Below are 26,067 nucleotides of genomic sequence, written 5' to 3'. Positions count from 1 at the left end.
TTATTCTTGATTTACGTGTGTTTTTTAAGAGAAAACACTGTAACAAGTCACGAACCATGATCCAAACTATGACACGAATCCACCAACTAAACGCACTCTAAAGACTCGTTCAGTTTGTAAATTTGAGTTTTTAATTCGAGTTGAAATGTAATTTTATGTGAGAATTTTTAATTGTAGTAAAAAAAATTAAATTTAATTTTTTATGAGAGTTTTTAACTATAATAAAATTAAAATTAAAAACTTAAATGACTGAAATAAAAGAGGCATAGATATCTTCAATTAGGCTTCATGAAAAAGAGAAAAAAATAGTTACAGGAATAGTTTAGCAGTAAATTCCTTCCGTGGATTTCGTTTAAACATCCTCAATTTTAAAGAAAAAAGAAAAAAGTGACCAGAGGAGAAGTTCTTTTTGTGCAAGTTTTATACCATATTAATAAGGTTTTATGTGTCTTTTTAAAGGAGATTTCACTTAAATATCCTATTGGGAGCCGTATAAATAAAAATGACCCGAGACATAAAATTAGAAAAAAAAAAAAAAAAAAAAAAAGGGAAAAAAAAAAAAAAAAAAAAAACATAGATATTCATACTAGTACGTAATAATACCAAACAAAATACTAGAAAAAATAGTTATTACTCTATCTGGTTTTTTGCCCTTTCAAAAATGTTTTCTTCTGAAGATAATGGTCACTAATCACTAATAAGGAAAGCAAAATGCCATTTGTTATTATTTATCAACACGCTATTGACTGCAAAGCAGATAATAACAATAATAATTACTTTTTTTTGTTGTGTAAGGCTGAATCAGCCTATTTTGAAGGCTTATTTTTATTTCACTCGTTTATTCTATTTATTTATTTATTTTTTGGGAGCCACCTTTGACGGTTGGCAAAGGAAGAAATCAGAATAGCCTCCTTTGACAGCTCTTGCCTCCAAAAGCATTTCCCTTTCTTTCCTTCTATATTTTCTCTTATTACTCTCTCACTTGCAGAGAAAGACATCAAAACACACAAAAAAAAAAAAAAAAAAAAAAAAAAAAAAAAAAAACTCTCTGCTCAAGTTACCTCAAAACCCAATCAGAAACAATTCTCTCAAGCCTGGGGGAATCAAAGCAAACCAGAAAAACTCTCTGACATATAAGTATACATATATACATAAGCACGTATATATATATATATTTGGTACAACCACTTGCATTTTCTGCATTTCTCCTTATCTGGGCTTGATTTTTCTTTTCTTTTTTCTTTTTCAAAACTTCATCAGCACAAAGAAGCTGCTTTTGAAAAAAAAAAAAGAAAAAAAAAAGAAGAGTGGAACTTTGCATAGGAAATGGTGCACTACCAGAGGTATAACCAGTGGAGGAAAGCTCAAGGTTTTGAAGAAGATGAAAATGGTGTTGTTATGGATTGTTCAAACTCTGGTTATTATTACAAGAGATCAAGGCCTAAGCTTGTCTCTCTCCTCCTTCTCTCTCTTCTCTCTTGCATCTTTGTCTTAGCTCCTCACCTCTTTGGCTTTCCCTCCACTTTCTCTCTCCTGTGTAAGCTCTGCTTTTATCTCTCTCTCTCTCTCTCTCTCTCTTCATGGGTCCCCTTTGCTTTTGCTTTTTTTTTTTTTTTTTTTTTGTACTTTCTTTTCTCTGTTTTCTCTGCTTCAGTTTTGTGGTCTGATATATTTGTTTTTTTTTAATTTTATTTTTCTGGGGTTTTCCAGATTCACCTCAAGATGAAAGTGATTGCCTTTCTTCTGGTGTCGATGCAAAATCTTCTTGTTCTTCAGTTTCTGATGGTAAATAAATACTTTCCCTTTCCTCTCAATCTTTTTCCTTTTTTGTGTGTTGTTATTTTTCTTTAAGTTTAATAAAATAGTACTATTGCTTGGACCAAGGAAGTATTAAAATCAATTCAAAGTTTAGGCCTTTGGATTACTTTGGGATTAAATATCAAGTTTCTGGAAAAATCATAAACACACCAATTAGACAATAAAATCACATCCTTTAAAGTGTTATGCATGTTTAGTTATTATTATTTTTCTTATTTTTGAGCAATTTTTTTTTTAATTTTAAAGGATTCTTCTGTACGGTTAAAAAAATCTCTGGTGAGCGCTTATTTATTCTTGATAAAATTTTCATAAAACTTGTTGTTGCTCTTTGGATTTACATGCCAAACCAGAAAAATGATTTGTCATTAAAAAATCACACTTATTTAATAGGGATTTTTCCTTTTAATTACAGGAACCATATGTTGTGACAGAAGCAGTATTCGTTCTGATGTTTGTGTAATGAAAGGGGATGTGAGAACACAATCAGGCTCCTCTTCAATTTTTCTCTACGGCTCCAGAGACAACAACAACAACAAAAACAGCTTCACCGACTTCAACTCGAGCATCGTAGACGACGGTGGAGAAGGAGGAGAAACCAGAGAACTCCGGCACGAAAAGGTCAAACCGTATACCCGAAAATGGGAAGCAAGTGTCATGGACACCATTGATGAGCTAAACCTTATCTCAAGAAAAGACTCGAAAGGAAAAGACCATGAGTGTGATGTTTACCATGATGTTCCGGCAGTGTTTTTCTCTACAGGTGGATATACTGGCAATGTTTACCATGAATTCAATGATGGGATTATTCCATTGTATATCACATCCCAGCGTTTCAAGAAGAAGGTCGTTTTTGTCATCCTTGACTATCACAATTGGTGGGTGATGAAGTATGGAGATGTCCTAAAACGTCTCTCAGATTACAAGCCGATCGATTTCAAGGGAGACTTGAGAACTCATTGCTTCCCGGAAGCCATTGTTGGTCTCAAAATCCATGGAGAGCTAAGCGTGGATCCCTTGTTGATGGAAGGGAACAAGAGCATCGTCGACTTTCGACATGTTCTAGACCGGGCTTATTGGCCGAGGATCAAAGGCCTAATTCGAGATGAAGAGCGAAAAGCACGGGCGAGGTTGTCCCGATCACCAGAGGCCTTGTTGAAGATCGGTGAGTACAAACCGAAACTACTTATTTTGTCGCGAAATGGGTCAAGATCAATAACCAATGAGGATTTGCTTGTGAAAATGGCGGAGGAGATAGGGTTTAGGGTCAAAATTCTGAGCCCCAATCGGACAACAGAGTTGGCGAAGATCTATCGAGCTATGAACTCGAGTGACATGATGATCGGCGTTCACGGTGCTGCCATGACACATTCCCTCTTTATGAGGCCAGGATCAATGTTCATCCAAGTGATTCCATTAGGAACTGTTTGGGCTGCAGAGACTTACTATGGTGAGCCTGCCAAAAAACTTGGCTTGAAGTACATTGGCTACAAGATTCTCACTAGAGAGAGCTCATTATATGGCAAGTATGATACAAATGATCCTGTTCTTAGAGACCCAAGTAGTGTCACAAAAAAGGGGTGGCAATTCACAAAGAGTATATATCTTGATGGCCAAAATGTGAGACTTGATTTGGGAAGATTTAGAAAGCATTTGGTTAATGCTTATGAGTATTCTCTCTCTAGGAAGAACATGAACCCTCATCTTCAATCAGGGTAAATTTAATGTTTTTAATGTAATTTGTAAAAATTATTCTTACTTTACAGTTCACAAATTGATTGATCATTTTGAAGGTTGTAAATTTGGGGACATAAAATTATGGATAGGAAAAGATTTGTTTGTAATGTGTAGGAATTGTTCTGATGTTACGTAGGACTTTTGATACATGTATTATGTATGTAAATTGAGCATTGTGAAATAAGCTTCTTTTTGGCAAAAAGTTGGGAATTTTTTTTGTACTCAATAATTGGGCGTTTGACTTCAATTTTTGATTTTCGGTCGTGTATTTTCGGTTGCATACATAAAAAAAAAAAAAAAAAAAAAAAAAAAAAAAAAAAAAAAAAAAACATTTTCCTCCACTGCCGGTTCGATGCTACCAGTGAATTTGGACATGTCGATTGTCAAAAGTCGCTGATTCTTGAAGCTTAACGACATGCCGTTTTTCCGCAACTAACGACACGAACATGATTTCTTGAATGTCGTCTGTTAAGTTACCATCTCATAGAAATTTTTTCCAAAATAATGTGTACATGAGAGGTTCATAATCGTGGAATATTTAATAGTAATAATTTTTTTTTAAGGCAGATTTTCTCATACGTCCAGCGTACTGATAAATCAGGTTTTTTTAATCGTTGAATTTGCGTTTTTTTTTTTTATTTTTACATGATTTTATGTAGATTTGATAGACAAAAAAACTTAACTTACTGACATGTTGGTGTATCGAAAAAGGTCTCTACTTCTAGATTTTTATGTTTTCAACAAATAATATCATCCCGCAGTACACGTAAAGCCATGCATACTTGAGAGTAATACCAACAAAAAGGCCTTTTTTTCGAGTAAAATAAAAGGCATTTTGAGAACTGTGAGGTCAATTATATATTAAAGAAGTTACTATATGATAATTTCGGAAAATGTACCTTAAAAAAATTTTATTAATAGGAACTTGGTGTCCAAATTTGTTATTGTAATTACAAGGAGAATCACTATCAACAGATTGCTTAATGAGTAAGAAAACCTTTCTGGGCAATTTTTTGGTTTTTGTCCTAACTCAATGTTAGCAAGTCAGCTAAAGCTTCAAGTTGAAGCGCAACTACAGTATTTTTATTGTCGTATGAGCTCATTACACCCATCTCCGAGTCAAGTTTGTTGATTGGCGCACAGGAGGAGGTGTCTTGGCATTTCTAGTGTCCTTTGCATCTGAAAAAAAAAGCAAACACAATGAATACGAAAACACAAGTAAAACAAGTTTGTTTATTTACAAAGAAAGACTTTCCTTAGTCAATACTTTTTACTTACGATTGTTGTCAGTTAGCTTCCCTCCAAGAGAAGATCTTCGGTTTCTGTCCGACCCCGATTGGATACCGGTTAGTGATTGCCTCCTTAGAGATTTTGCACTTGTTGTAACTGGTGATTTCCCATCATTGATATTGCTTGCAACTTTAAGGGTTGGTTGTGCTTCCATCAAATTCTGTTGGTTCCTGCAAGTATGATTGAAACTAATATCGATTTTCGACTTGTTTCCTAAGTAACCTAATATAGGCCTTGTTCATTGCACAGATTCAAGTTTTCAATTTCAGCTTTACTATAGTTAAAAGCTCTTAGAAACAGTCGCATTTAACTTTTTTACTATAATTAAAAACTCTCCACTATCTCAACTCAAATCGGCAAACTAAACGAGGCCATAATGTGTTCCATAAATGGATTTTCTTACCTTTTCTCAGATCCATTAATCAGCTTTCCGATCGTCCTCAAGGATCTCCGAATCTGGGATCCTTTACCATTTGTGCTACTAATCACTTGAGGTGTCTGGTAATCAGTAGATATGGTTAGCTCATTCTGCATCAGAATCTGAACCTCATTTTTGAAGCTTATTTGCGCTTCGGGTGTCTTTGGTAGTTGAAAAGAAGGAATCTGCGTTCGACTATCCATTTTTACTCGCTTTTGATAGGTAGCACTTGTTGGACTCCTAGGATCCTTTGGTAACTGAAGAGAAGGAATTTGTGTTCTACTATCTAGCATACAGCTTCCACTGCTGAAATTTCCAAATGACTTTGTGGCAGCCTCGGCATCTTGAGGTTGACCGTATTTCTGTGCCAACATTGCCTTTGGCCTGCACATATCATCTGCCACATTTATCTCTAGATTATCCTTCTTGAAAGATCTCGGACCTTCCAAGCTTGATCTCCTTGACCGATTTGGCACGGAGGGGGTCTTGGATCCCTTTCTGTCGTCAGGATTCATCTCTTTCTCATTCTTCACCGCGCCGCAATTCTCGATGCTCAGTCTTCGAGGGCGTGGAGGGGTTCTCTCCATTATTGCTCTTGGTTTCTCACATGTTTTGTTGAGCTGTACATTCTGTGCTTCCTTGTTTGCCAACGCCTTTTTGAGGCTCTCAATCTGCAAAATTTTGTGTGAAGTTAATTTAGGAAATTCTACCTTTTTAATTCAGTAACAAACCTATAAAGTAGTAATATATTGTGGCAATAACAATAGTCTAACTCTAATGTGGCAATAATAAGCATGTTTACCTGATGTTTCAGTTGCACAACCTCACTGCTTTCCTTGTTTGAACGAGCAGCACCAAGTTCAACAGTCGAAGCTCTCTGAGCAAACTTCAAGGTGCTAATTGTTTCACCGAACGAATCCTCTTCCGGACTAACATGCGCAAACATCAGCGTTTTAGCATGTCCACCTGAAATATAAATTTACATAAAAGTAAGAAATTGAAATCTATTTCTAATTGTCAAGATGTTAAGGCATCAATCATCAGGTCACAACCTAAGGAGTCTTGCAGTAGAAGGGTGAGTTTGCTGTTTCTATAAGGGATGTGAGCATTCCTCTGAGCCAAGGCCGTAATTACGTCTCCCAAACAAGAAAGCGACTTGTTGATGCACTGTGCCTCCTTGAGCCGATCTCCCGTGACTTCGGATTTGTCCACTCGTTCACTTCCTGCGAGGTCTACCAAATGTAGGCAACTGCGGAGATTGTCACCAGATGCATCTTTTCCATGAACATGTACAGTCAGGACGCTGCGGAACATGTCAAGAAAAGCAGTCAATGTTGAGAAATATTCAGTTACCTGGTGAGTACTATAATTTATAAACGTTTTGACCTGTGTGAACGACTACTCTGGTTGTTCATTGCAGTGGAGCTGACAAATCTATTCACCTCACCAACCTTGATGAGATTGAGAACATCGGCAGTGGACTTCACCGAACGCATTGTAGCGTTTGGCAGACTCAAGCCATTATCACTCGTGCAGCTACGGATCTCTAACTTGTGCTGTGTTAAGGAAAAATATTGTATGCTAATTGAAACTCAACAATAGAAAATTTCATATCCTTTTTCCAAACTTGGTGAAAACGTTATTACAAGTAAGATGTGGTGCAATGATATAGAACAGCCTGTATGAAAGGATATTTAGTGGTTGATGAATCTTCTGCAAGAAGGTCACGAACTTGCTCGTTATATATTTCGACCATTTGGACATGAAGTTCATAACTTATGATGTCCTTTCTCTTGCTAGATATCTGGAAGAGATCATTGAGAGCTAAGTAATTGATTCCCATGTCTGTGGTTGAACCACCTGATGGACCACTCTGTCAATGAAGGAAAACAATGAGATCGAAAAATTAAGTAGAGATCCATGGGAAGGATTAAAAAAAAAAAAAAAAAAAAAGAAACAATATCTTACCATAGTGTGTGTTTTTCCGGAGCCTGTTTGACCATATGCAAAAATGCATACATTGTAACCATCCATGACAGACCTAATTAATGGTTTAGTGTCCTTAAAAATCTCATCTGAAAAATTGAGGGCAATAGTGAGAAAGTGATCAGATTAATTTAACAAGGACTGTATAATGGTTGATTGTTGTGTTATATTATTACCTTGTGTAGAAGTGGGGCCAAACACCCTGTTGAAGTTGAAAACTCTCCTTCCATCCTTGCCAGGTTTTGATGGGTCTAACAGAACTAGTGAACCGTCCTCTCCAACAAAATCTATTACACCTTTTGAGCCACCGTTGAAGGACGGCCGAATTCTGCAGTAAACTCGAATGTTACCTGAATCAAGTTTCAACAGAAGTAAGAATCATTACACAACCCGAATGATAAGAGATCACTAAAATGAAGAATTTAAAAATAAGATTGAGCACGTCAGAACTTAGTTACTTGATTTAATCTAACCTTTCAAATCTTGAACCATGTTGTACAAAGCCCTATTCTCTTTAACCACCTTGTGATATCCGAGAGCGGCAGTTGACAGTTCTTGTACCTCGGTTCCTGAGAATGCAGAAGAAAAGCACATTACACTCCACTAGGAATTTCTATATGAGATTCTAAATGCAAACGTTTTTCTCAACAGAAATGGAGATCTTCCTAATGCCTAAAGGAATAAAAGATGAACAGTATAAAGATAAAATTTAGCAAACAAGTTTCTGGCCTTGTTCAGTTCGCCGATTCGAGTTTTTAATTTGAGCTGAGATGTGACTTTATGTGAGAGTTTTTAACTGTAGTTAGATGTGACTTTATGTGAGAACTTTTAACTGTAGTTAGATGTGACTTTTTGTGAGAGTTTTTAACTGTTCAAAACTAGAATTGAAAACTCAAATCGGTGAAATGAACGAGGCCTCTATTAACCACAAATATCCAATCCTTCACCCAACAAAAAGATGATTGATGATGAAGAAATTAAGGGGGATTATGATCCTAATTAGAGTTCATTATTGCTAATCATAATGTGCTAATTATGAGTTTCTTTACCAATAATAGCATACCTAAGTAGTTCAAATCTCTCTGAAACTGGGACTGTAGGTCTTCAAACTCATCCTTTGTTCTCACCAACAAGGCCTTGAGATCCTGCACAGATTCACATTTAATGTTATTCGTTGTGAGACCTATCTTCGTTCATTAGTCCGAGTAAAAATCACATTGAAAAACCATTAGACTATTCGCCACTTGTTGACAGCATAATTGAATAAAAGTAAAAGTAATATTCAAGAGAAATCGATGAAACAGAAATACTCACTGTCAGTTCTTTTTCTTGCATTTGAAATAATTCCTTGTGATGACAGTTACATTTACCCATTCTCGAACAAGATTTGCAGCGCTATTACATGCGCATAATAAACACATCAAATCTTTGTTAACAATATAGGTGGTGCAACATGAAATACCATTTGATGTTACAACAAAAAATATGTTTTGACTCTTGTTGAATGAGAAAGTAAACATAAATATACCCGTGTATTTCCAAGCACAGATAAATTTCCCAGAGGCTCAGATGTTGAGCGGGCTGGAGAGATACTACTTCCTCTCAATGAATCTTTTAACACTGAACATAGCTATCCAAAATATAAAAAAAAAAAAAAAAAAATAGAAAGAGCCAAAATTAGTTGAAATGCTGCAAGAGCTTCGTGTAATAAAAAAAAGAAAGAAAGCATTAGAGTTATGCTGACAAAATCGGTGAACTATTCTAAAGGCATTCTATTTCTATATGACAAACTCTGTTTTAGATTAAATAAAGTCAATTTTTTTAATGAACATAACAAATTCATGTTACATAACAGATTAAGCAACTAGTGTACATGGAAACTTTTTGAGCACATTTGCATGCCGAAACTCGACCCCAGTTCACCACATCTACTCATCCTGAAATCACTAGAGGGGAAAATTTCTTTCAGCTCTCATCAGGCTCACCTCAGGCAATTCTTTCTGGAGCTGTTCTATCAAAGAACCTGACATGATCTTGCTGAATAGCTTGACCGGATCCTGCTACATGATTAGAAAAACCAGATAACTTCACTTCAAGATCCATCAATTATCCTTTAAGGATATATTAAAAAGATAGTCTTGGTCAATACCAAAGCTCCATTACGGAAGGAAGCGATAAGGTTGTCATCAACATTTTCCTTTGTGCCAACCATAGAATCTACAAGCAGCTTGACAATAGATTCTACCAGAGCGCCTGCCAAAAGATAATCAAGTACAGAAGTTCATGAGGTATGAGTTCCACAAGTTCATAACCAACTAGAAGTATGTTTCTAGAAAATCGATCATATCATTCTAAAATATTTGCTCACTCATTCTAATCACATTGCATTAAAATTATAGTACAACAAAATACGTTGCTACAATTGCAAAGACTTAAATCCTATTACAATATATCTTACCAATAATCCTAAAGGATTTTTCTATGTTTCAATTAAAAAAGTAAAAAAAAATAAAAGAATGACATACTATTTAAAGCTTAAACATGTAACCATTTTCAACAAATTCTGAAGATCTCTAGTCCGCATCGATAATCATAAAACAAAAGGTGAAGAGAGGTCACCTTCGAGCTTCTTATTGTCACCCGTACAGGGTGCTTGCGTTTGTCTGTCACATGTGGCAGACAAATCCAATCGTCTACAAGAGTCCGATGGGATTGCAGCCGAAGCTCTTGAATGCATCCTGTTGGCAGAATGCATAGCCAAAGGTGATTTTGCATATTTATGAAATCCATTGCCGCAGCTCATTTTCTTCCACTCATGATAAGATTTAAGGCCTAAAACGCAATCAACAACTTTGGCCACCGACCCTGCTTCCAATGTATCCTGAGACAGAAAAGAGATGACCAAATTATTCATATGCCCTTGTAAACTACTCGCTAAAACATATATTACAATGATACAGAAAATTTACCCTTTCAAGATCAGAAGCTTCAAAAGCAGGAAGCTTCATGTCTTCTACAGCAACCAGGAAGTTGCGGACATTCTCAAAGTACTGATAAGCGGGCAGCGGTTGCATTTCCCAGTTGAGCGATTGTATAGGAAATTGACTCTCCACAACCTTTTAAATAAGAAGATTGAAAGATAAAGAAAATGCCATCGGATTTTATGAACCTCAATAATGAAAGACAATAAGAGTCATGAGTCATTTCCTACGTTGATAATACCTTGGGAACCGCTCCTGTGTGAATCTTGTTTATGGCATTGCATAGAATGAGACCATTTCTTAGGCAAGAAATGAATTCTCTCTCCGAAGGCTGGTTCGATATTCCGAGCGGACCCACCTGGCTTTCGAGCCATTCCACAGCTTGGCATCGCCTCCAAGCTGCGCATTCGATAATCAAGAACAAATTCTAACTTTATCATTCATTTAATGTACATCCATAACTTCTTCCTATTTAACTTCTTAGGTACGTCTTACTTGAATATAATCGAAATCCGAATATTAATAATTAATCAGCACACAAACTAATGAAGAAACAAGAAGCACCAACCTGCTTCTTCAGCCTTTCTTGAGGCCATGGTGAAATCATGGGTCCCAGCTCTTGTAGAAACCTCCATTGAAATCTCAATGTTGTCGCTGATCCTGCAATAACAAAACCAATCACGACAAACAAACAAAACCCCATAATCCAAGAAAACTATCACACCCCAACCCAGAAATCCATTTTCCCTTATGATCCTGCAATAACAAAACCAATCACGACAAACAAACAAAACCCCATAAACCCCATAATCCAAGAAAACTATCACACCCCAACCCAGAAATCCATTTTCCCTTTTCAAAATCACAAACAAACTTACGAAAAATCCCAGCAGAAAGAAAATGAGAGTGCAAGCAAAGAACTTTCTTGGTTCCTTTTCTCTGGGGTTTTTTTTTTTTTGGGTTCTCTAAAACCCAACAAGAGAAAATGATGGGTGAAAGTGTTTTTTTTTTCTTTTTTTCCCCTTTTCTTTTTGGTTTTTGGGACCTTTTTGGGTTCGGAATCTGAGGATCTTGGAATCGTAACGTTACTCAGGACTAGGAGTAAGGAGGGCATGTTTTGAATTCAAATTGGTAGGGGCCACACGTGCCCCTTTGACATTAAAGGATAACATCCACCGTCCATTTCGTGGAGTGTGCAATCTCAGCCGACGAATGAGATTTATCGGAAAGGGAGCCGTTGGAAGCTTGGTTATGGACCTGACCATGGGGCAGAATTTGGGCTTTCTCCTTCAGACCGTGGAGATCATTAGGCCCGTAAAAGTTTTGAAGTATAAGAAAATACAGAGTAATAATTACACAACACGGCAAAATCTGATAGCATGAATTGATATTTAGCAACGTTTCCTATTACGAGAATAGCAAAATATTAGTGAAAGTTTTAAAATATAATAAATTATTGGTCATTTTTACCCTTTTCAATAAACTCGTTTAGTTCGCTGATTCGAGTATTTACTTTGAATTGAGATTTGACTTTATGTGAGAGCTATTTACTATAACAAAAAAAAATTACGACTGTTTCTGAAAATTTTTTACTGTAGTAAAACTCGAATTTTAAATTCAAATTGGTGAAATGAACGAGATCTTTATTTTTAGTAACGTTCTGTGTTCGAATTTGGCGGAATATTTAGCAACGTTTCCTATTACGAGAATAGCAAAATATTAGTGAAAGTTTTAAAATATAATAAATTATTGGTCATTTTTACCCTTTTCAATAAACTCGTTTAGTTCGCTGATTCGAGTATTTACTTTGAATTGAGATTTGACTTTATGTGAGAGCTATTTACTATAACAAAAAAAAATGTGACTGTTTCTGAAAATTTTTTATTGTAGTAAAACTCGAATTTTAAATTCAAATTGGTGAAATGAACGATATCTTTATTTTTAGTAACGTTCTGTGTTCGAAATTGGCGGAAAATAATACTCCATAAAAAGTGTGTTTTCAGTTTTTCATTGGTGTTCTTCTGCATCTAGGAAATATAGCATGCACCTCTTCAAATTACAACCATGTTCGTGTACAACCATGATATTATCATCTTACCATTATCAATATCACTAACAATATCGTTATCATTACTATTATTATTATTATCATTAAAGTTATTTTAAATGATATGTAGAGATCTTGAGGTACTTGTAATATGAAGGTATGAAATTATGATTGCGTTTTTTAAATAAAGCAATTAACATGTTTAACAATCTTTTTATCTCACATCTCATTATATTCCCACGTTTTAAGGGATTTTGGATGAATTTGTTACTTTTTCAAATCATCCCTAAAAGTTATGTGATTTAAGGATATTTATGTCATTACATACTATCATTTTGCTAAATCTACAATATTTCGAAGCTGTTGCTAGTTGCTACATTTTAATCTTTGATATTCAAATTTTACTATACGTGTAAATCACCCAAATACAAAAGGGTACCCTTGAATTTTAGCTAAATCCTACTTTTGTCTCTATTTTTTATGTAATCCAAAATGTATTTTCTGTGTTTTTAAGCTTTCTCAAAATTATTCATTAATTTTTTCAATGGAGTTACAAAAACAACCTTTTAGTTGGTTAAAAATTTCAAAAACGTCTTAATAATTACTATTTAAGTATTATTTTAGCTATTAATAATTAATTTCCCTCTCTCTCCTATGGGTTGATCTCTTTGATAAACGTTTTTGTAAAAGGCAAAAAGGAGAATTTTGATAATGATTAAAGAGACAATAGGGTATGAATGAATGGATTGTCACATGAGATCGCACCCGTTCATTTCACTGATTCAAGTTTAAAATTTAAATTTTGTTACAGTAAAAAATTATTAGAAACAGTCACATATAACTTTTTTACTATAATAAAAAGCTTTCACATAAAATCACATCTCAACTCGAATTAAAAACTCGAATCAGTGAACTAAACGAGACTCTAGTTTAGGCATGAGGTGGACAAATCTAAATCCAAACAACCATGTGTGGATAGTATAGACGTGACATTGAGTATGAGGTGGACTAATCTGCCCTCTTAGTAAAAAAAAAATAGAATTTATCTTACTGTAACTTTTTCCTAAATTTAATTTCTTAGGTTTTTTTTTTTTGTGTATTTGAGATAATATTTAAATATTGATTATTAAGAGCATTTATGTCATTTTTAACAATTTGACGAGTTGAAGGTGTAATTTTTTAATTCTTTTATAAAACTCAAGAGATAATTTTAGGATAATTTAAAAATATAGGAAATATTTTTTGGATGAAAAAGAAGATAAATGTGGGATTTATCTAAAACTCATGAGATACTTTTGGATTTCTTTTTCTCTAGTTACTCACGCGTACAACTTTTTATACAGAAATTAGAAAAAAAATAATAATAATAAAACGAAAATTACTCTACCACCGAGGGGTTGACAATGATTTTGTTAGTTTCATCATTGAGTGCTTGTCCCAAATAATGTATTGAACCATAAAAAGAAGGGTGGGAAAAGTAAGCAAATAAAAATGATGACTATACTTTATGAGGAAAGCTTATCTCTATACTTTCGTTACCTGAACAGTTGGCGCTTTAGCTGAACGCCTATGTTAGCTATGGAAGATAGAATGATGACTTTATCCTAATGAAAGTTTGTAAAGATTCGTTTAGTTGGTTGATTTGAATTTTTAATTTGAGTTAAGATGTAATTTTTATGAGAGTTTTTTATCATATTAAAAAATTAAATGTGACTGTTTTTAATAATTTTTTACTGTAGTAAAACTCAAATTTTAAACTTAAATTGGTGAGATGAACATGGCCTAAATCTAGTTATAAGGCCAGTATATTTAGACCATTTTCAATGTACATATTAATGCCAATTATATATTTACCAGAAAAAAATGTGTTATGATATGTTATTTTCATTTTTACTTTAATGCATTATGTTATTTATAATGTTAAATCTATATTTTTCTATAATTATTAAGCTTTGAAAGTTGTAAAGTTTAAAATAATTAAAAAATACAAAAGTTGTAATGATTACATGAAAAGATAAATATTTCAACCAATAACAATTAAATATCAAATTTCTCATATCTATATTTGGTAGGAAATTTATCACAAAGCATAGCATATGAAAAATTTATCACAACAAATAGCATTATATTGGATAATATTTTTTACACTTAAATATTAAATTTACAATTAACGCATCAATTATAACAGTACATTAAATATGCTCATATCAAACTCTTGGGAATAAAGCAGCATTTGCTTTATTTTCCAAAAAGTTCATATTTCTAAAATCCATTCCCTCACCAACATCTAAGCTATGCTCCAAGCACCAAAGAGGGTTGCTTCTTGCCTTCTAGGAATTAAGAATTTCAAATATGGGATCAATCACTTCTTATAATCGAATAGCATTTCTGGAAAAAAAAAAAAAAAAAAAAGAAGAAGATTCAATAACTTCTCCTTTTATTGACTTTGCTTCTTTCGCGCGAACAACAACCGATAACATGACACTCCTTTTGCTCTAACATCATCGGATAACATAACAAAACATTCTTTTAGCTCTTTTTAGTAAATATCATTTTCTAAAAATTTTATCCATGTGTTATTCCAATTTTTATTCTTCTTTGTTTTTGTTTTCCTTTCTCTGTGCTTTCTATTTTCTCAAAATTCTTTTTTGTTTTCAACTTTCTCCTAAGTCCTGATTCCTGAAGCTCTGCCATAAATTGTATTATTTCCTTTTAATTTTTATCCATTACCTCTAAACTAGGTTATTTCCTTCATTTCTCCACTTTTATATGTAAATTTTGCATTCTCTATTTTGTCTTTTCTTTTTTTTTTTTTTTAATAAAGTTGTTTGGATTCTTTTTTCTTTTTTTTTTCTCTATTTTGCTTATATTGTTGATCGTTTTACACTATTTTTTTTTATTTCATTTGCTGTTTCTTTTCTCATACCTTAATTGATATTCTAAACTCTCTTTGTTGCCATTTTCTTGTGTATTTACTTTTATTTATTTTTGAGTTGTTTTACTGTCTATTTTATTCCTTTTTCTACATTGTTTCTTTTTTTTATTATTATTTTGCTTTGTTTGCTTACAAAAAAAAGGCTTTATGCCTAAAACTTCAAGAAAAATAGAGAGAGAAAGAGAAATTATAATATTGAGGTAATAAATTAATATGAAAAATACTGTGTGAATTGAAAAATTATAATGAAATGGTAAAAAATTAATAACTTTATGAAAATAGAGGGGCAAACTTTGAATAATAGGGTGTGAAAAGTATAACATATTAAAATAATGCGGGGTAATATTTAAAAAAGGAGTGCGCATAAAGATGGGTGTGTGGGTATCAATTTACTGTTTATTATTTGTACTCTTATTGCAATTAATTAAGTAGGTGACAAATTGTATATTTTTCATTTTATTTACATTAAGTTTATTAGAAATTAATTATTTTTCTATATTAGTATATTTGGAATTAATTTGAAATTTTGTGTTAACTATTTTGTTCGAGTTCTTGTTTTTTACCTAGGCCTTGTTCATTTCACCAATTCAAGTTTAGAATTCGAGTTTTGCTACAGTAAAAAGCTCTCAGAAACATTCACATCTAACTTTTTTACTACAGTAAAAAGCTCTCACAAAAAATCACATCTCAACTTGAATTAAAAACTCGAATCAACGAACTGAACGGGCCCCTAGTAACCCGAGTGGCCAATTCCCAATATTGGATTACTTTGTAAATATTTGTTGTTATTCTTTAAGGCCTCGTTCATTTTACCGATTTGACTTTTTAATTTTAAGTTTCTACAGTAAAAAATTGTCAGAAAATGTCACATTTAACTTTTTCTATTACAGTAAAAAACTCTCTTAAAATGTCACACCTCAGTTTGAATTGAAAACCCGAATTTGCGGAATGAACGAGGCCTAAGTAACTCTTTCTAAAAGAGAGCTTAAAAAATAGCAATTGAAATAGCCAATAGTAACCGATAAAACAATGAATGTGTTATTTTTCTTGATGAGTAGAATATTGTGTCTACGAAAATATGTTATTTTCTTGAATACAATTATTCAATTTGTAATTATGAAAAGATTAAATTGTTTCTTAAAACATGTTCCTAATTGAATTCCGTTAATTGTATAAATTACAGATTATTTTTAGAAAACCATTTCATCATTGACACACTCATTTTCCATTTTTGTTTGGCTGGAAATTTTCCAGGGTATTTTTATCTTCATTATCAGAATTCTGAAACGCCAAAAATCTTATTTCCTTCTCATTACGTTCAAGTTAGTTACCTTATTTGTACGTTATTTAGAGCGATGAGAAAATATGTTTATTATAATATTTTTCTCTCATATACACAGTTTAAATCACGCTGATTCAAGTTTTTAATTCGAGTTGAGATGTGACTTTATGTGAGATTTTTTTAATGTAGCAAAAAAGTTAAATGTGACTATTTCTGAGAGCTTTTTACTATAACAAAACTCAAATCGGTAAAATTAACAAGATCTTAGTATTTATCTCCTTTCCCCCTTATTTAATTGACCCACTCTTAGGCTATATTTGGGGGCCTTCAAATAATAAAGATGTAATGATATATACCTATTTGGAATATTGTGATATTTGATTTGTATCACGTAAATGGCATAAATCTTCTTTCCGAAATAGGAAAAATTGTTGTTAACGGATTAATTCTCTTCTTTCAATAAGGATTGTAGCCTCCGTTTATTTTACCGGTTTGAGTTTTGTTACAGTAAAAAATTCTCAGAAATAATTACACTTAACTTTTTTATTATAGTAAAAAATTTTCACATAAAGTCACATCTCAACTCGAATTAAAAACTCAAATCAGCGAACTAAACAGACAGTTTTAACCACACGTGCCACTTTGATATTTAAAGATAATATCCACCGTCCACTTCGTGGCATGTGTAATCTCAGCCGACGAATGAGATTAATCGGAAAGGGAGCCGTTGGAAGCTTGATTTTGGACCTCAGCATGGGCCATCGGTGGGGCTTTCTCTTTCAGGCCGTAGAGATAATTACGAATAGTTTATGAAGTATGAGAAAATCCAAAGGAAAAAATCAGAATTATAATGACATTTAATTAAAAAATAAACAGTTTTTATTTAAAAAATAAAGAAAAAATAAAAGATTATAATGACATTTAATTATTTAAAATGACATAAAATAATAAACTTATATAAAATCATGACAAACCATGAACTTTTTTAAGAAAGGCACCCATTGAATTTTAGCTATGTCTCTGTATTTTTGTCATCCAAAATGTACGTCTTGTGTTTCTAAACTGTCCCAAAATTGTTCCTTAAGTTTTTCAAAAGAATTAAAAAATAATCCTTTAACATTCTTAATAATTACTATTCAAGTATTATGTTAGCTATTAGTATTTAATAAATTTTAGAACTACATAAAATCAAAGAAAAAAAAAAGAATATATATATATGTGTGTGTATGGACTTGTTTTTAATGGTAATGTTTCTATCGGTGATTACTATTAAATATGAAAATTTAATGACGTGACGTGATAAAAATTTAATTTTATTAATTATTATTAAATTTTTAATAAACTATTTAATTTATTATAACTCTCGGATCAATATTTTAAGGTTAAAATAACAATACTCATTAATGAATAAATATTCGTAACCATAAAAACTACAGCCGTATATGTATATTCCTCTCCAATGGGACGACCTCTTTGGTAAAGATACTAAAACGCCATCGTAAGCCAAAAAGGAGAATTTCCATAAGGATTGACAACAGGAGATCAAGTTTGGACAAGAAGCAATATGTCAGAGAACAGCTGCACAGGATCTAGTGCAGGGAGGGATTAATCTGGCAAGTCCAAACCTAAACCACCATTTGTGGATAGTATAGACGTGATAATCCAAAAAGGGATTAATTTGACAAGTCCAAACTAATCTGACCTGTTAAAGTAAAAAAAAATAATAATAATAGACTTTATTTTATTTGTAATTGTTTTTCTAATGCATTAATTTCTTAGTTTTTTGTATTTAATATGATATTTAGATATTGATTAGTAAGAGGATTTATGTCATTACAATTTGATTAGTTAAAGGATTAATTTTATTGTTTTTTTTTTTTAAGTTATGAGATATTTTGGGATAGTTTAAAACCATTAGGAATACAATTTGAGATTAAAAATTAAGAATAATTTGAGATTTAGTACTTTTTGAGTTTTCTCTTTAAGAGACGAATATATGAAACAAATATCCCCTTAGTTATGACCTGTTTAGTTTCACCTATTCAGCCCATTTCAGTTTAGTGTAGGCAGCTCTAAAGTCCAAAATGACATTTAGTTTCGGTAATTATTTGAATTGAATGCCCCATTTAATTTAAACTGAACAGTCTAAAAGAGAATTTAACCCCTCCCATCAATTCTACTTTTAAAACCATTTATCCATGGTACACTCACTCCTACAATTCTAAACTGCACCTAGTTAGAGATGCAACAATGGGTCGGGACCTGTGGGCTGGCCTATGCCCATCCTGACATAGTGACGGGCCGGACCGGCACAACCCGTCACTGTTCAAAGTACAGCACAACCCATAAATATTGATGGGCTGGGCTGGGCCAATATATATCAGCCCGTAGGCCGGCCCGGCATGGCCCATGAAAAATCATGGGCCAAGCTAGACTGGCCCGTCTAGGCCCATAATGGCCCGGCCCAGCCCAGCCCATAATATTTTTATGTTTTTTTTTCTTTTTTTTAGTAATTTTGTATACATCTTATGTATAATTATCCTTACTGTACTCTTTTTTTCTTATCAAGGTTTTGTTCCATTGGGTTTTCATTAGAAAAATTTTTATTTAATGAGGTAATCGTAAATAAAATATCATTTTTCACATTTTCATTGACTATTTAAACTTATATATTTGTTAACTTGTTTAAAAATTCAAAATTCAAAAATAAAAAAAATTTAAAATTACATGCTTAGACAGGCTGGTCCATCGAAATCCATGATGGGCTAAGATGGGCCTTGAGTGGGCCGGCCCAGTCAAGGCCTATGGCACGGCCTATCCTGGCTCGCGGCACGGCCCAGCCTGACCCACATAAAATTGTCTCGTGGTGTGGGCTGGGCCAAGGTCATTCTTATACGAGCCGGTCCGGCCTGGTCCACAAAATTCATGGACTGGGCCGGCCCGGCCTGCGGCCCACGTGGGCCTAAGGAGAACGGGCCGGGCTGACCCATTCTTGCATCTCTACACCCATTCCGCTTTTCAGATTTCATTCAAAGCTTGGTCCATCACTTTCACATTTTTTTTCTTTATTTGTTACGAATTAGCCATAGTTGGTTCATTCTTTTTTTTTTTCTTTTCAGTCCGCTTTTCTTTATTCAAAGCTTGGTATGTGGTATTGTATTGCCATATTTGTTTTTTTTATTTGTTACAAATTAGCCATAGTTTGTGTGTTTCCAAATAATTATTCAAAAATATTTTAAAAACTTTATTTTTTTTATTTTTTTATTTTCTTTAATGTATTTTTTATCAAGTTTTAATTTCATTTGGCCAAAAAAATAATTATTACTATCAACTCCAATTAAGCTTAAATTACAGTTTTTAGACTCAACCAAATTTTATTCCATATTTGGATTAAAAATTCTATTACACATCCAAACGTTAGTTCGAACTTAGAGATGCAACTCGGGGCCGCCCTGGCCCATTCTACTAAGGCCAATGCAGGCCATGGGGCGGGCCGGTCTAGCCCACAATTTTAATGGGCCGTTAAAATTGTGGGATGAGCCGGCCCGATCCTTATAAGAACACCCCTCGGACAACCCACACCACATGTTAATTTTACGTGGGTCAGGTAGAGCCGTGCCATGAACCGTGAACAGGCTAACCCATTCTAGCCCATCTACAAGTTAGGATGGGTAGGCTCATCAAGGGCTAGCCCATCTTAGCTTGCAATTTTGTAATATTTTTAATTGTTATTTTTGAATTTCTAGACAAGTTAACAAATATAAAAGTCTAAATAGTCAATAGAAATATAAAAATAGATTTTATTTATGACTGCCTCATTAAAAATCTTTTTCAGAAAAATATAGTAGGACAAAACCTTGATAAGAAAAAAAGATTCAAGATTAGTAAATATATATAATATATATATAGTTAGATTAAAATGGGCATTCGGTGGGCTGGCCTAGTGGATCTATATGGGCTGGACTAAGTGGGCCTTATAAGGGTCGAGATGGGCCTGGTCGGGCCGGCCCAGCATGGCTCAAGCCCAGATTTCATAGGCTGAGAAATGCTAACCCAGCCCAACCCACCATTATTGATGGGTTGGGTAGTGCCAACCGACACTGTAGTAGGATGGGCCTGGGCCGGCCCACAAGCCCCAGCCCATAGTTGCATATCTATTCGAATTACTCTTTAAACCACACTGTTTAAATTTTTCTATTTAAATCAACACAATTCAAATCAACAAACTAAACGACTACTTAATTCCTTCACGTGCTTGTCGACTAAAACTCGAGTTCAAGTTTCCCTTTCAACTCGAGTTTAGAAACTCGAACTCAAATTAATGAACAGTATTTTTTCTATTCTTAAAAATGCTATAACTTTTTCGTTTTAATTCTAATTGAGATGATTTTTTTTTCTACGCGTTGACAACGAAAAGACGAATAAAACCTGACCCATATACCCTATTAAAATTTTTCATCAGCATTGAGTTTTTATTAAAATACTATCTAAATACAAATTCAAGTTTTGACTCACTCAAACACAAACTCAAAAGGATTTTTATCTCAAACCATAACTCAAATGTACACAACTAAACACAAACTCAAATTACGACTTCAACTCAAGTTATAACTCAAAATCTACACTCAAGTTACCTAACTCAAAAACATCAAAAGAATAAGCCCTTTTACAGATGCCAAAACTACCAATGTAGAAAGTAGATCTAAATGGGAGCCCTTGAGATTTAATTTAATTTTCTAAAAATTCGATATTCTAGCACTCATTCCCTCGTCAATATCTAAAGTTCATGTTTAGTTGATGGATTTGTGTCCTGATTCGAATCATAGTTCGTTATTCGTTACAGTATTTTCTCTCATAAAAAATACTCATAAATTGAGAATGATTCTGAATCATGATTTTAAATTTATGAACCACACATCCATTAAATTGTGCCCAATGTGCCAAAAACGGTTAATCCTTGCCACCTTGTAATTTAGGATTCCCGATTTGTGATCGATCACTTCTAAAAGAAGATTCAATGACTTCTTCTGTTGACTTCACTCCTTTTATGCGAACAACAGCTGATAACATAACAAAACAAGCTTTTAGTAAATATCATTTTTGAAGTTTATATCCACGAGTTACTCTAATTTTTATCCTTGTTTATTTTATTTTATTTAGTATGTCCTTCTAACGTGTCAATTTACTTTTCATTTTATTTTATTAGAAATTAATTATTCACGTGTTACGTATTTTGTTCGAGTTCTTAGCCTTGTTCATTTACACACAAACTCAAAAAAAAATTGAACTCAAATTACAATTTTATTCAAGTTCATGTTCTTTTGTAAAATTTGAGTTTGAACTTAAGTTTGAACTTGAGTTTTAACCTGAGTTTGTGGCTAAAATATGATTCAAATTCTCCTTTCAACTCAAGTTCTTATACTCAAACTCAAGTTAATGAACATTATTTTTTCTATGCTTAAAAACACTATAATTTTTTCGTTTTAATTCTGATTGAGATAATATTTTTCTATATATTTACAATGAGGAGATGAATAAAACCCCACTCATATACCCTATTAAAATTTTCCATCACCATTGAGTTTTTATTAAAATACTATTCAAATATAAATTAAAGTTTTGACCCACACAAACACAAATTTAAATAGATTCTCAATTTAAACCATAACTCAAAATGTGCACATCTAAATACAAACTCAAATTAAAATTTTAACTCAAACTATACTTAAATATACCTTAACTTAAATCAAAATCTGAACTCAAGTCACCTTAACTTTTTCTAACTTAAAAAATGCAAATGAATTGTTTTTTACCTCATAACCTGAGTGGCCAATTCCCAAGGTTGGATTACTTTTTGTAAAGATTTGTCGTTAGTCTCTAATCTAAATTAAGTTATTATACGCACGGGCTTAGGAAATAGCAATGATACGAGTGTTCATTTTTTCAATCGCTTTAGTAAATAGTCAATAGTAACCGATAAATCAATAAATATGTTATTTTTCTTGCTGAGTATATTGTGCTACGAAAATATGTTATTTTCTTGAGTACAATTATTCAAATTATGAAAAGATTAAATTGTTTCTTAAAACACGTTCCTAATTGAATTCGGTTAATTGTATAAATTATCGATTATTGTTAATTTCTAGAAAAGCATTTCATCATTGATACACTCTTTTTCCTTTTTTTTTCTTTGGCTGGAAATATTTTTCCAGGGTACGTATTTTTTATCTTCATTATTAGAATTCTGAAATGCCGAAAATCTGATTTCAAAGAAAAGAAACGCCAAAAATCTGATTTCCTTCTTATTAAGTATAAGTACTTACCCTACTTGTATATTATTTCCAGCGAGAAAGAAATAGGTTAGTATATTTGGGGGCCTTCAAAGAATAAAGATGTAGGGTTCGTTTGGTAGGTGGATTTATAATCATAATTCTAGATTCTAATTTAAAATTAATATTTATTTATAGTGATTTTGAATTATGATTCAAAATTGGTGTTTGGTTTAGATGATTCTGAATCTGATGTGATGTTTTAAACTAGAATCACTCATGATTCTAAAATCACCTTCCTCTTAATTCAAGGTGATTTAAACTCCTGATTTTAAATCATGATTTCAAAATCATAATTTGAACTCAAAATCATGAATCATGTTTTTGAACAACTCTGAAATGTCTATATTACTTTTCTTTTTCTATTTTTTTAAAGAGAAAGAATTATCCGTTTTTTTTTAAATAGTAGACTGATTTGAATTCAAGATCTTGTCTAAAAGAGAAAGAGCAATCTCATCACGTTACTAAATGAGTATGAATTGTGATATATGTCTACGCATATATGGATACAGTATAGAATTCTGGTCAAATGCAAAAAGATTCCTTTGTGGCCTGAAAAACTTTCCTAGAGAATTCATTCCAAAAATTAAAAAAAAAAAAACCCTTTTCCCAAAAAAAAAAAAAAAACAATAGTGGAAAAAAAAAAAAAAACCTTACCTCTTCAGACGTTAGCATTTTTAACTAGAAGAATTCCTTTTTTTAAGAAAAAAGGAAAGAAATAAAGATTGGATTTGGCAATGCCATTTTTGGATGGACACCACATATATAGTAATCCACCTGTCACCTCTTAATCTACTATCCTAATTTTGGTCATACCTGCCTTGTTTGACCCATTAGAATTCTAATCCGTTTAAGTAACAATATGGTTATATATAGGATCTTGTGTTTGGAGGATAAGAAAAAAAGAAGAAAGAGAAAAGAAAATAGAGATGGGTAGAGGGAAAATTGTGATAAAGAAGATAGAAAATCTGAGTAGTAGACAAGTCACGTTTTGCAAGCGACGTAATGGGTTGTTCAAGAAAGCTCAGGAACTCTCGGTTTTATGTGATGCACAAGTTGGAGTAATAATCTTCTCTAGCACCGGAAGGCTTTATGAATTTGCCAACACAAAGTATGTGCATATATATATATATATACATACATACATATATTTGATTATTCTGTTTATTCATTTTGTTTTCTCTTTTGGGTCTTTAGTTTGATTAGCAATATTAATTTTCTAGGTTGTTTAGATTTCAGTACAATATGTACGTATTATGTATGTGACAACTTATAAGAAAAAAATATAAATCTAGTTTGTTTTTATTATTTTCATTTTATAAATTCTTATGTAAGCTGAAGATCAGGTGAACAAAAACAAAAGAGATTTTCAAAATAAATAAATAAATTTTAACAGGGAAGAGATCCAAGTGAAGAAATGATCAGTTAATTTATAAGACGAGAAAGTTAATCGAAACTGAACTATTTCAGTGTAGATATGAGGAGAACGGCGAAGATAATTGAGAAATTGTTAGTAAAACTAGAAAGTCTAGAAATGATTTTTTTTTTCCTTTTCAATATTTGATCATTTGGAAAGAAAAGGTGAGATGAAAAGAAGAGATTCCTTAGGTCATGGATGAAGTTTTGTGAGGCAAAGTAAATCTGTCCTTTTAAAATCAAAGCAATCTTAGGCCTCGTTCGCTTCGCAGATTTAAATTTACAATTTAAGTTGAGATGTGGTATTTTCTGAGAACTTTAAACTGTAGCAAAAAAAGTTAAATGTGACATTTTCTGAGAGCTTTTAACTGTAAAAATTTAAAATTAAAAATTCAAATCGGTAAAATGAAGGAGGACTTCTTTTAGTTAAACAAAGATGTCAATTTTTGTTAAAGTCTCTTTTCAAACTAGTAATATTAGACTTTTTGGTCTAATGGCATCAAGGTTCGGGTAGGGCTGGACTATATAAGTGGGTTATGGGTTTTAGCCGGCCTTGTAAGAATAAATTATGAATAAATTACTGTTGATTTGAGTCCATTTAGTTTGTAGATTTGAATTTTTAATTCGAGTTGGGATGTAATTTTATGTGAGAGCTTTTTACTGTAGTAAAAAAGTTAGATATGACTGTTTCTGAGAACTTTTTACTGTATCAAAACTCGAATAAGTAAAATGAACGGGGCCATATTTTTACCCTTTCTATAAATCAAGTGGTGTTTACCTAATAAATATGTAAGTTTTCTTATTAAAAAAATTCTCGTTAATCAAGATAAAATGTAGCACATGCTTACCGGCTCCTTTGATGTTTTTTTAATGGGTTTAAACCCACCTAATTTTAGTTTAAATAGTATTTTCTCTTATAAAAAATTTAAATTTAAAAAATTCTGCTATAACAACATTTTCTCACAAAATTTGAAATAATCTAATTCAAACCACTACTTTTAACCAATTTTCTAAACGGACACTTTGTCCTTTTCGTTTCATTTTGAAGAATAAGGAGATGTTTGGTTGGAGGATTCAAACCATGATTTTAATAATGGTTCATGGTTCGCTACAGTGTTTTCTCTCACAAAAAATACACGTAAATAGAAAATGGTTATAATCACATGATTCTAATCGTCTCTTAAATCATACGTTTTTAATGGTTGGCCATCTTGTTCTTTATATCATGAAGAATGGAAGACATTCTCACAAAGTACAACAATAAGGGAACGGAATCGAGTGCCCCAGAACCTTCTGAAGATTTGGAAGAAACAGATACAGATACAGAGGTATACCATTTTTTTATAACTTTTTCTCTTCCTCTGATCGAGTGCCCCAGAACCTTCTGAAGATTTGGAAGAAACAGATACAGATATAGAGGTATACCATTTTTTTATAACTTTTTCTCTTCCTCTGTGTGTGTGTGTGTGTGTGTGTGTATATATATATATACATATTGAATTTTTCTTCACATCTTTTGTCACAATATAAGCTGCACCAGTTGTTACTGATTCTCTGCTATGTTAACAACTTGCCAAAGGCATTAATTCTTCAAACGTGATAAGTTCATAACAAAACACAGCCTCACAATCAAAATGTATTTTTCAACTTTAATTGTGGAAGTTTATGAAGGACTAGAACATATGCATATAACTTTGCTTTATTTTTTAATCTCGAACTGTTACATTTTCCTTTTGAAGAAATCTCAGCCGGAGCAAGATGCAAATGAAGTTATGGATGAAACCGAAATGCTAAGGTTAACATTGATGTAAGTCCTCATTTTGTGTCACTT

At 32.6% G+C, this 26,067-nt stretch overlaps 3 protein-coding genes across 3 annotated transcripts in view; 2 read left to right on the top strand and 1 right to left on the bottom strand.

Annotated features, from left to right (window-relative positions):
• Positions 1-851: 851 nt before the first annotated feature.
• On the top strand, positions 852-3,805 carry LOC21386949 (EGF domain-specific O-linked N-acetylglucosamine transferase). Its single transcript, XM_010109911.2, has 3 exons — positions 852-1,537; positions 1,711-1,785; positions 2,231-3,805. The coding sequence occupies exons 1-3, from the start codon at positions 1,327-1,329 to the stop codon at positions 3,532-3,534; spliced, it is 1,590 nt and encodes a 529-aa protein (XP_010108213.1). The 5' UTR covers positions 852-1,326; the 3' UTR covers positions 3,535-3,805.
• A 683-nt stretch (positions 3,806-4,488) lies between these two features.
• Positions 4,489-11,296, bottom strand: LOC21386948 (kinesin-like protein KIN-14L). Its single transcript, XM_024173363.1, has 20 exons — positions 11,106-11,296; positions 10,796-10,887; positions 10,469-10,626; positions 10,216-10,362; positions 9,866-10,127; positions 9,396-9,499; positions 9,232-9,306; positions 8,775-8,876; positions 8,561-8,641; positions 8,310-8,391; positions 7,720-7,815; positions 7,423-7,596; positions 7,229-7,335; positions 6,936-7,133; positions 6,647-6,810; positions 6,313-6,563; positions 6,063-6,226; positions 5,246-5,931; positions 4,831-5,012; positions 4,489-4,731 (listed from the first exon to the last, which is right to left on the bottom strand). Exons 2-20 carry the CDS (start codon positions 10,860-10,862, stop codon positions 4,655-4,657), a joined length of 3,177 nt encoding a protein of 1,058 aa, XP_024029131.1. The 5' UTR covers positions 10,863-10,887; positions 11,106-11,296; the 3' UTR covers positions 4,489-4,654.
• A 12,453-nt stretch (positions 11,297-23,749) lies between these two features.
• Positions 23,750-26,067, top strand: part of LOC21386947 (MADS-box transcription factor 23) — a 5,426-nt gene continuing 3,108 nt past the window's right edge. Inside the window, exons 1-3 of the mRNA XM_024173366.1 lie at positions 23,750-23,931; positions 25,468-25,564; positions 25,976-26,043. Of these exons, the coding sequence (XP_024029134.1) occupies positions 23,750-23,931; positions 25,468-25,564; positions 25,976-26,043 (347 nt within the window). The remainder of the gene's footprint in view (positions 23,932-25,467; positions 25,565-25,975; positions 26,044-26,067) is intronic.

This window comes from Morus notabilis, unplaced genomic scaffold, assembly GCF_000414095.1.
Source record: "Morus notabilis unplaced genomic scaffold, ASM41409v2 Scaffold391, whole genome shotgun sequence".
In the NCBI taxonomy this organism is placed as follows: domain Eukaryota; kingdom Viridiplantae; phylum Streptophyta; class Magnoliopsida; order Rosales; family Moraceae; genus Morus; species Morus notabilis.
This window is presented reverse-complemented; position numbering and strand designations above follow the sequence as displayed.

Coding starts and splice junctions, on each gene's coding strand:
- LOC21386949 (XM_010109911.2), top strand. CDS start 1,327: ATGGTGCACTACCAGAGGTATAACCAGTGGAGGAAAGCTCAAGGTTTT. Junction 1,538..1,710: donor CTCCACTTTCTCTCTCCTGT/GTAAGCTCTGCT, acceptor GGGGTTTTCCAG/ATTCACCTCAAGATGAAAGT. Junction 1,786..2,230: donor TTGTTCTTCAGTTTCTGATG/GTAAATAAATAC, acceptor TTTTAATTACAG/GAACCATATGTTGTGACAGA.
- LOC21386948 (XM_024173363.1), bottom strand. CDS start 10,862: ATGGAGGTTTCTACAAGAGCTGGGACCCATGATTTCACCATGGCCTCA. Junction 10,627..10,795: donor AAGAAAGGCTGAAGAAGCAG/GTTGGTGCTTCT, acceptor TCGAATGCGCAG/CTTGGAGGCGATGCCAAGCT. Junction 7,816..8,309: donor GAGAGATTTGAACTACTTAG/GTATGCTATTAT, acceptor CTGCATTCTCAG/GAACCGAGGTACAAGAACTG.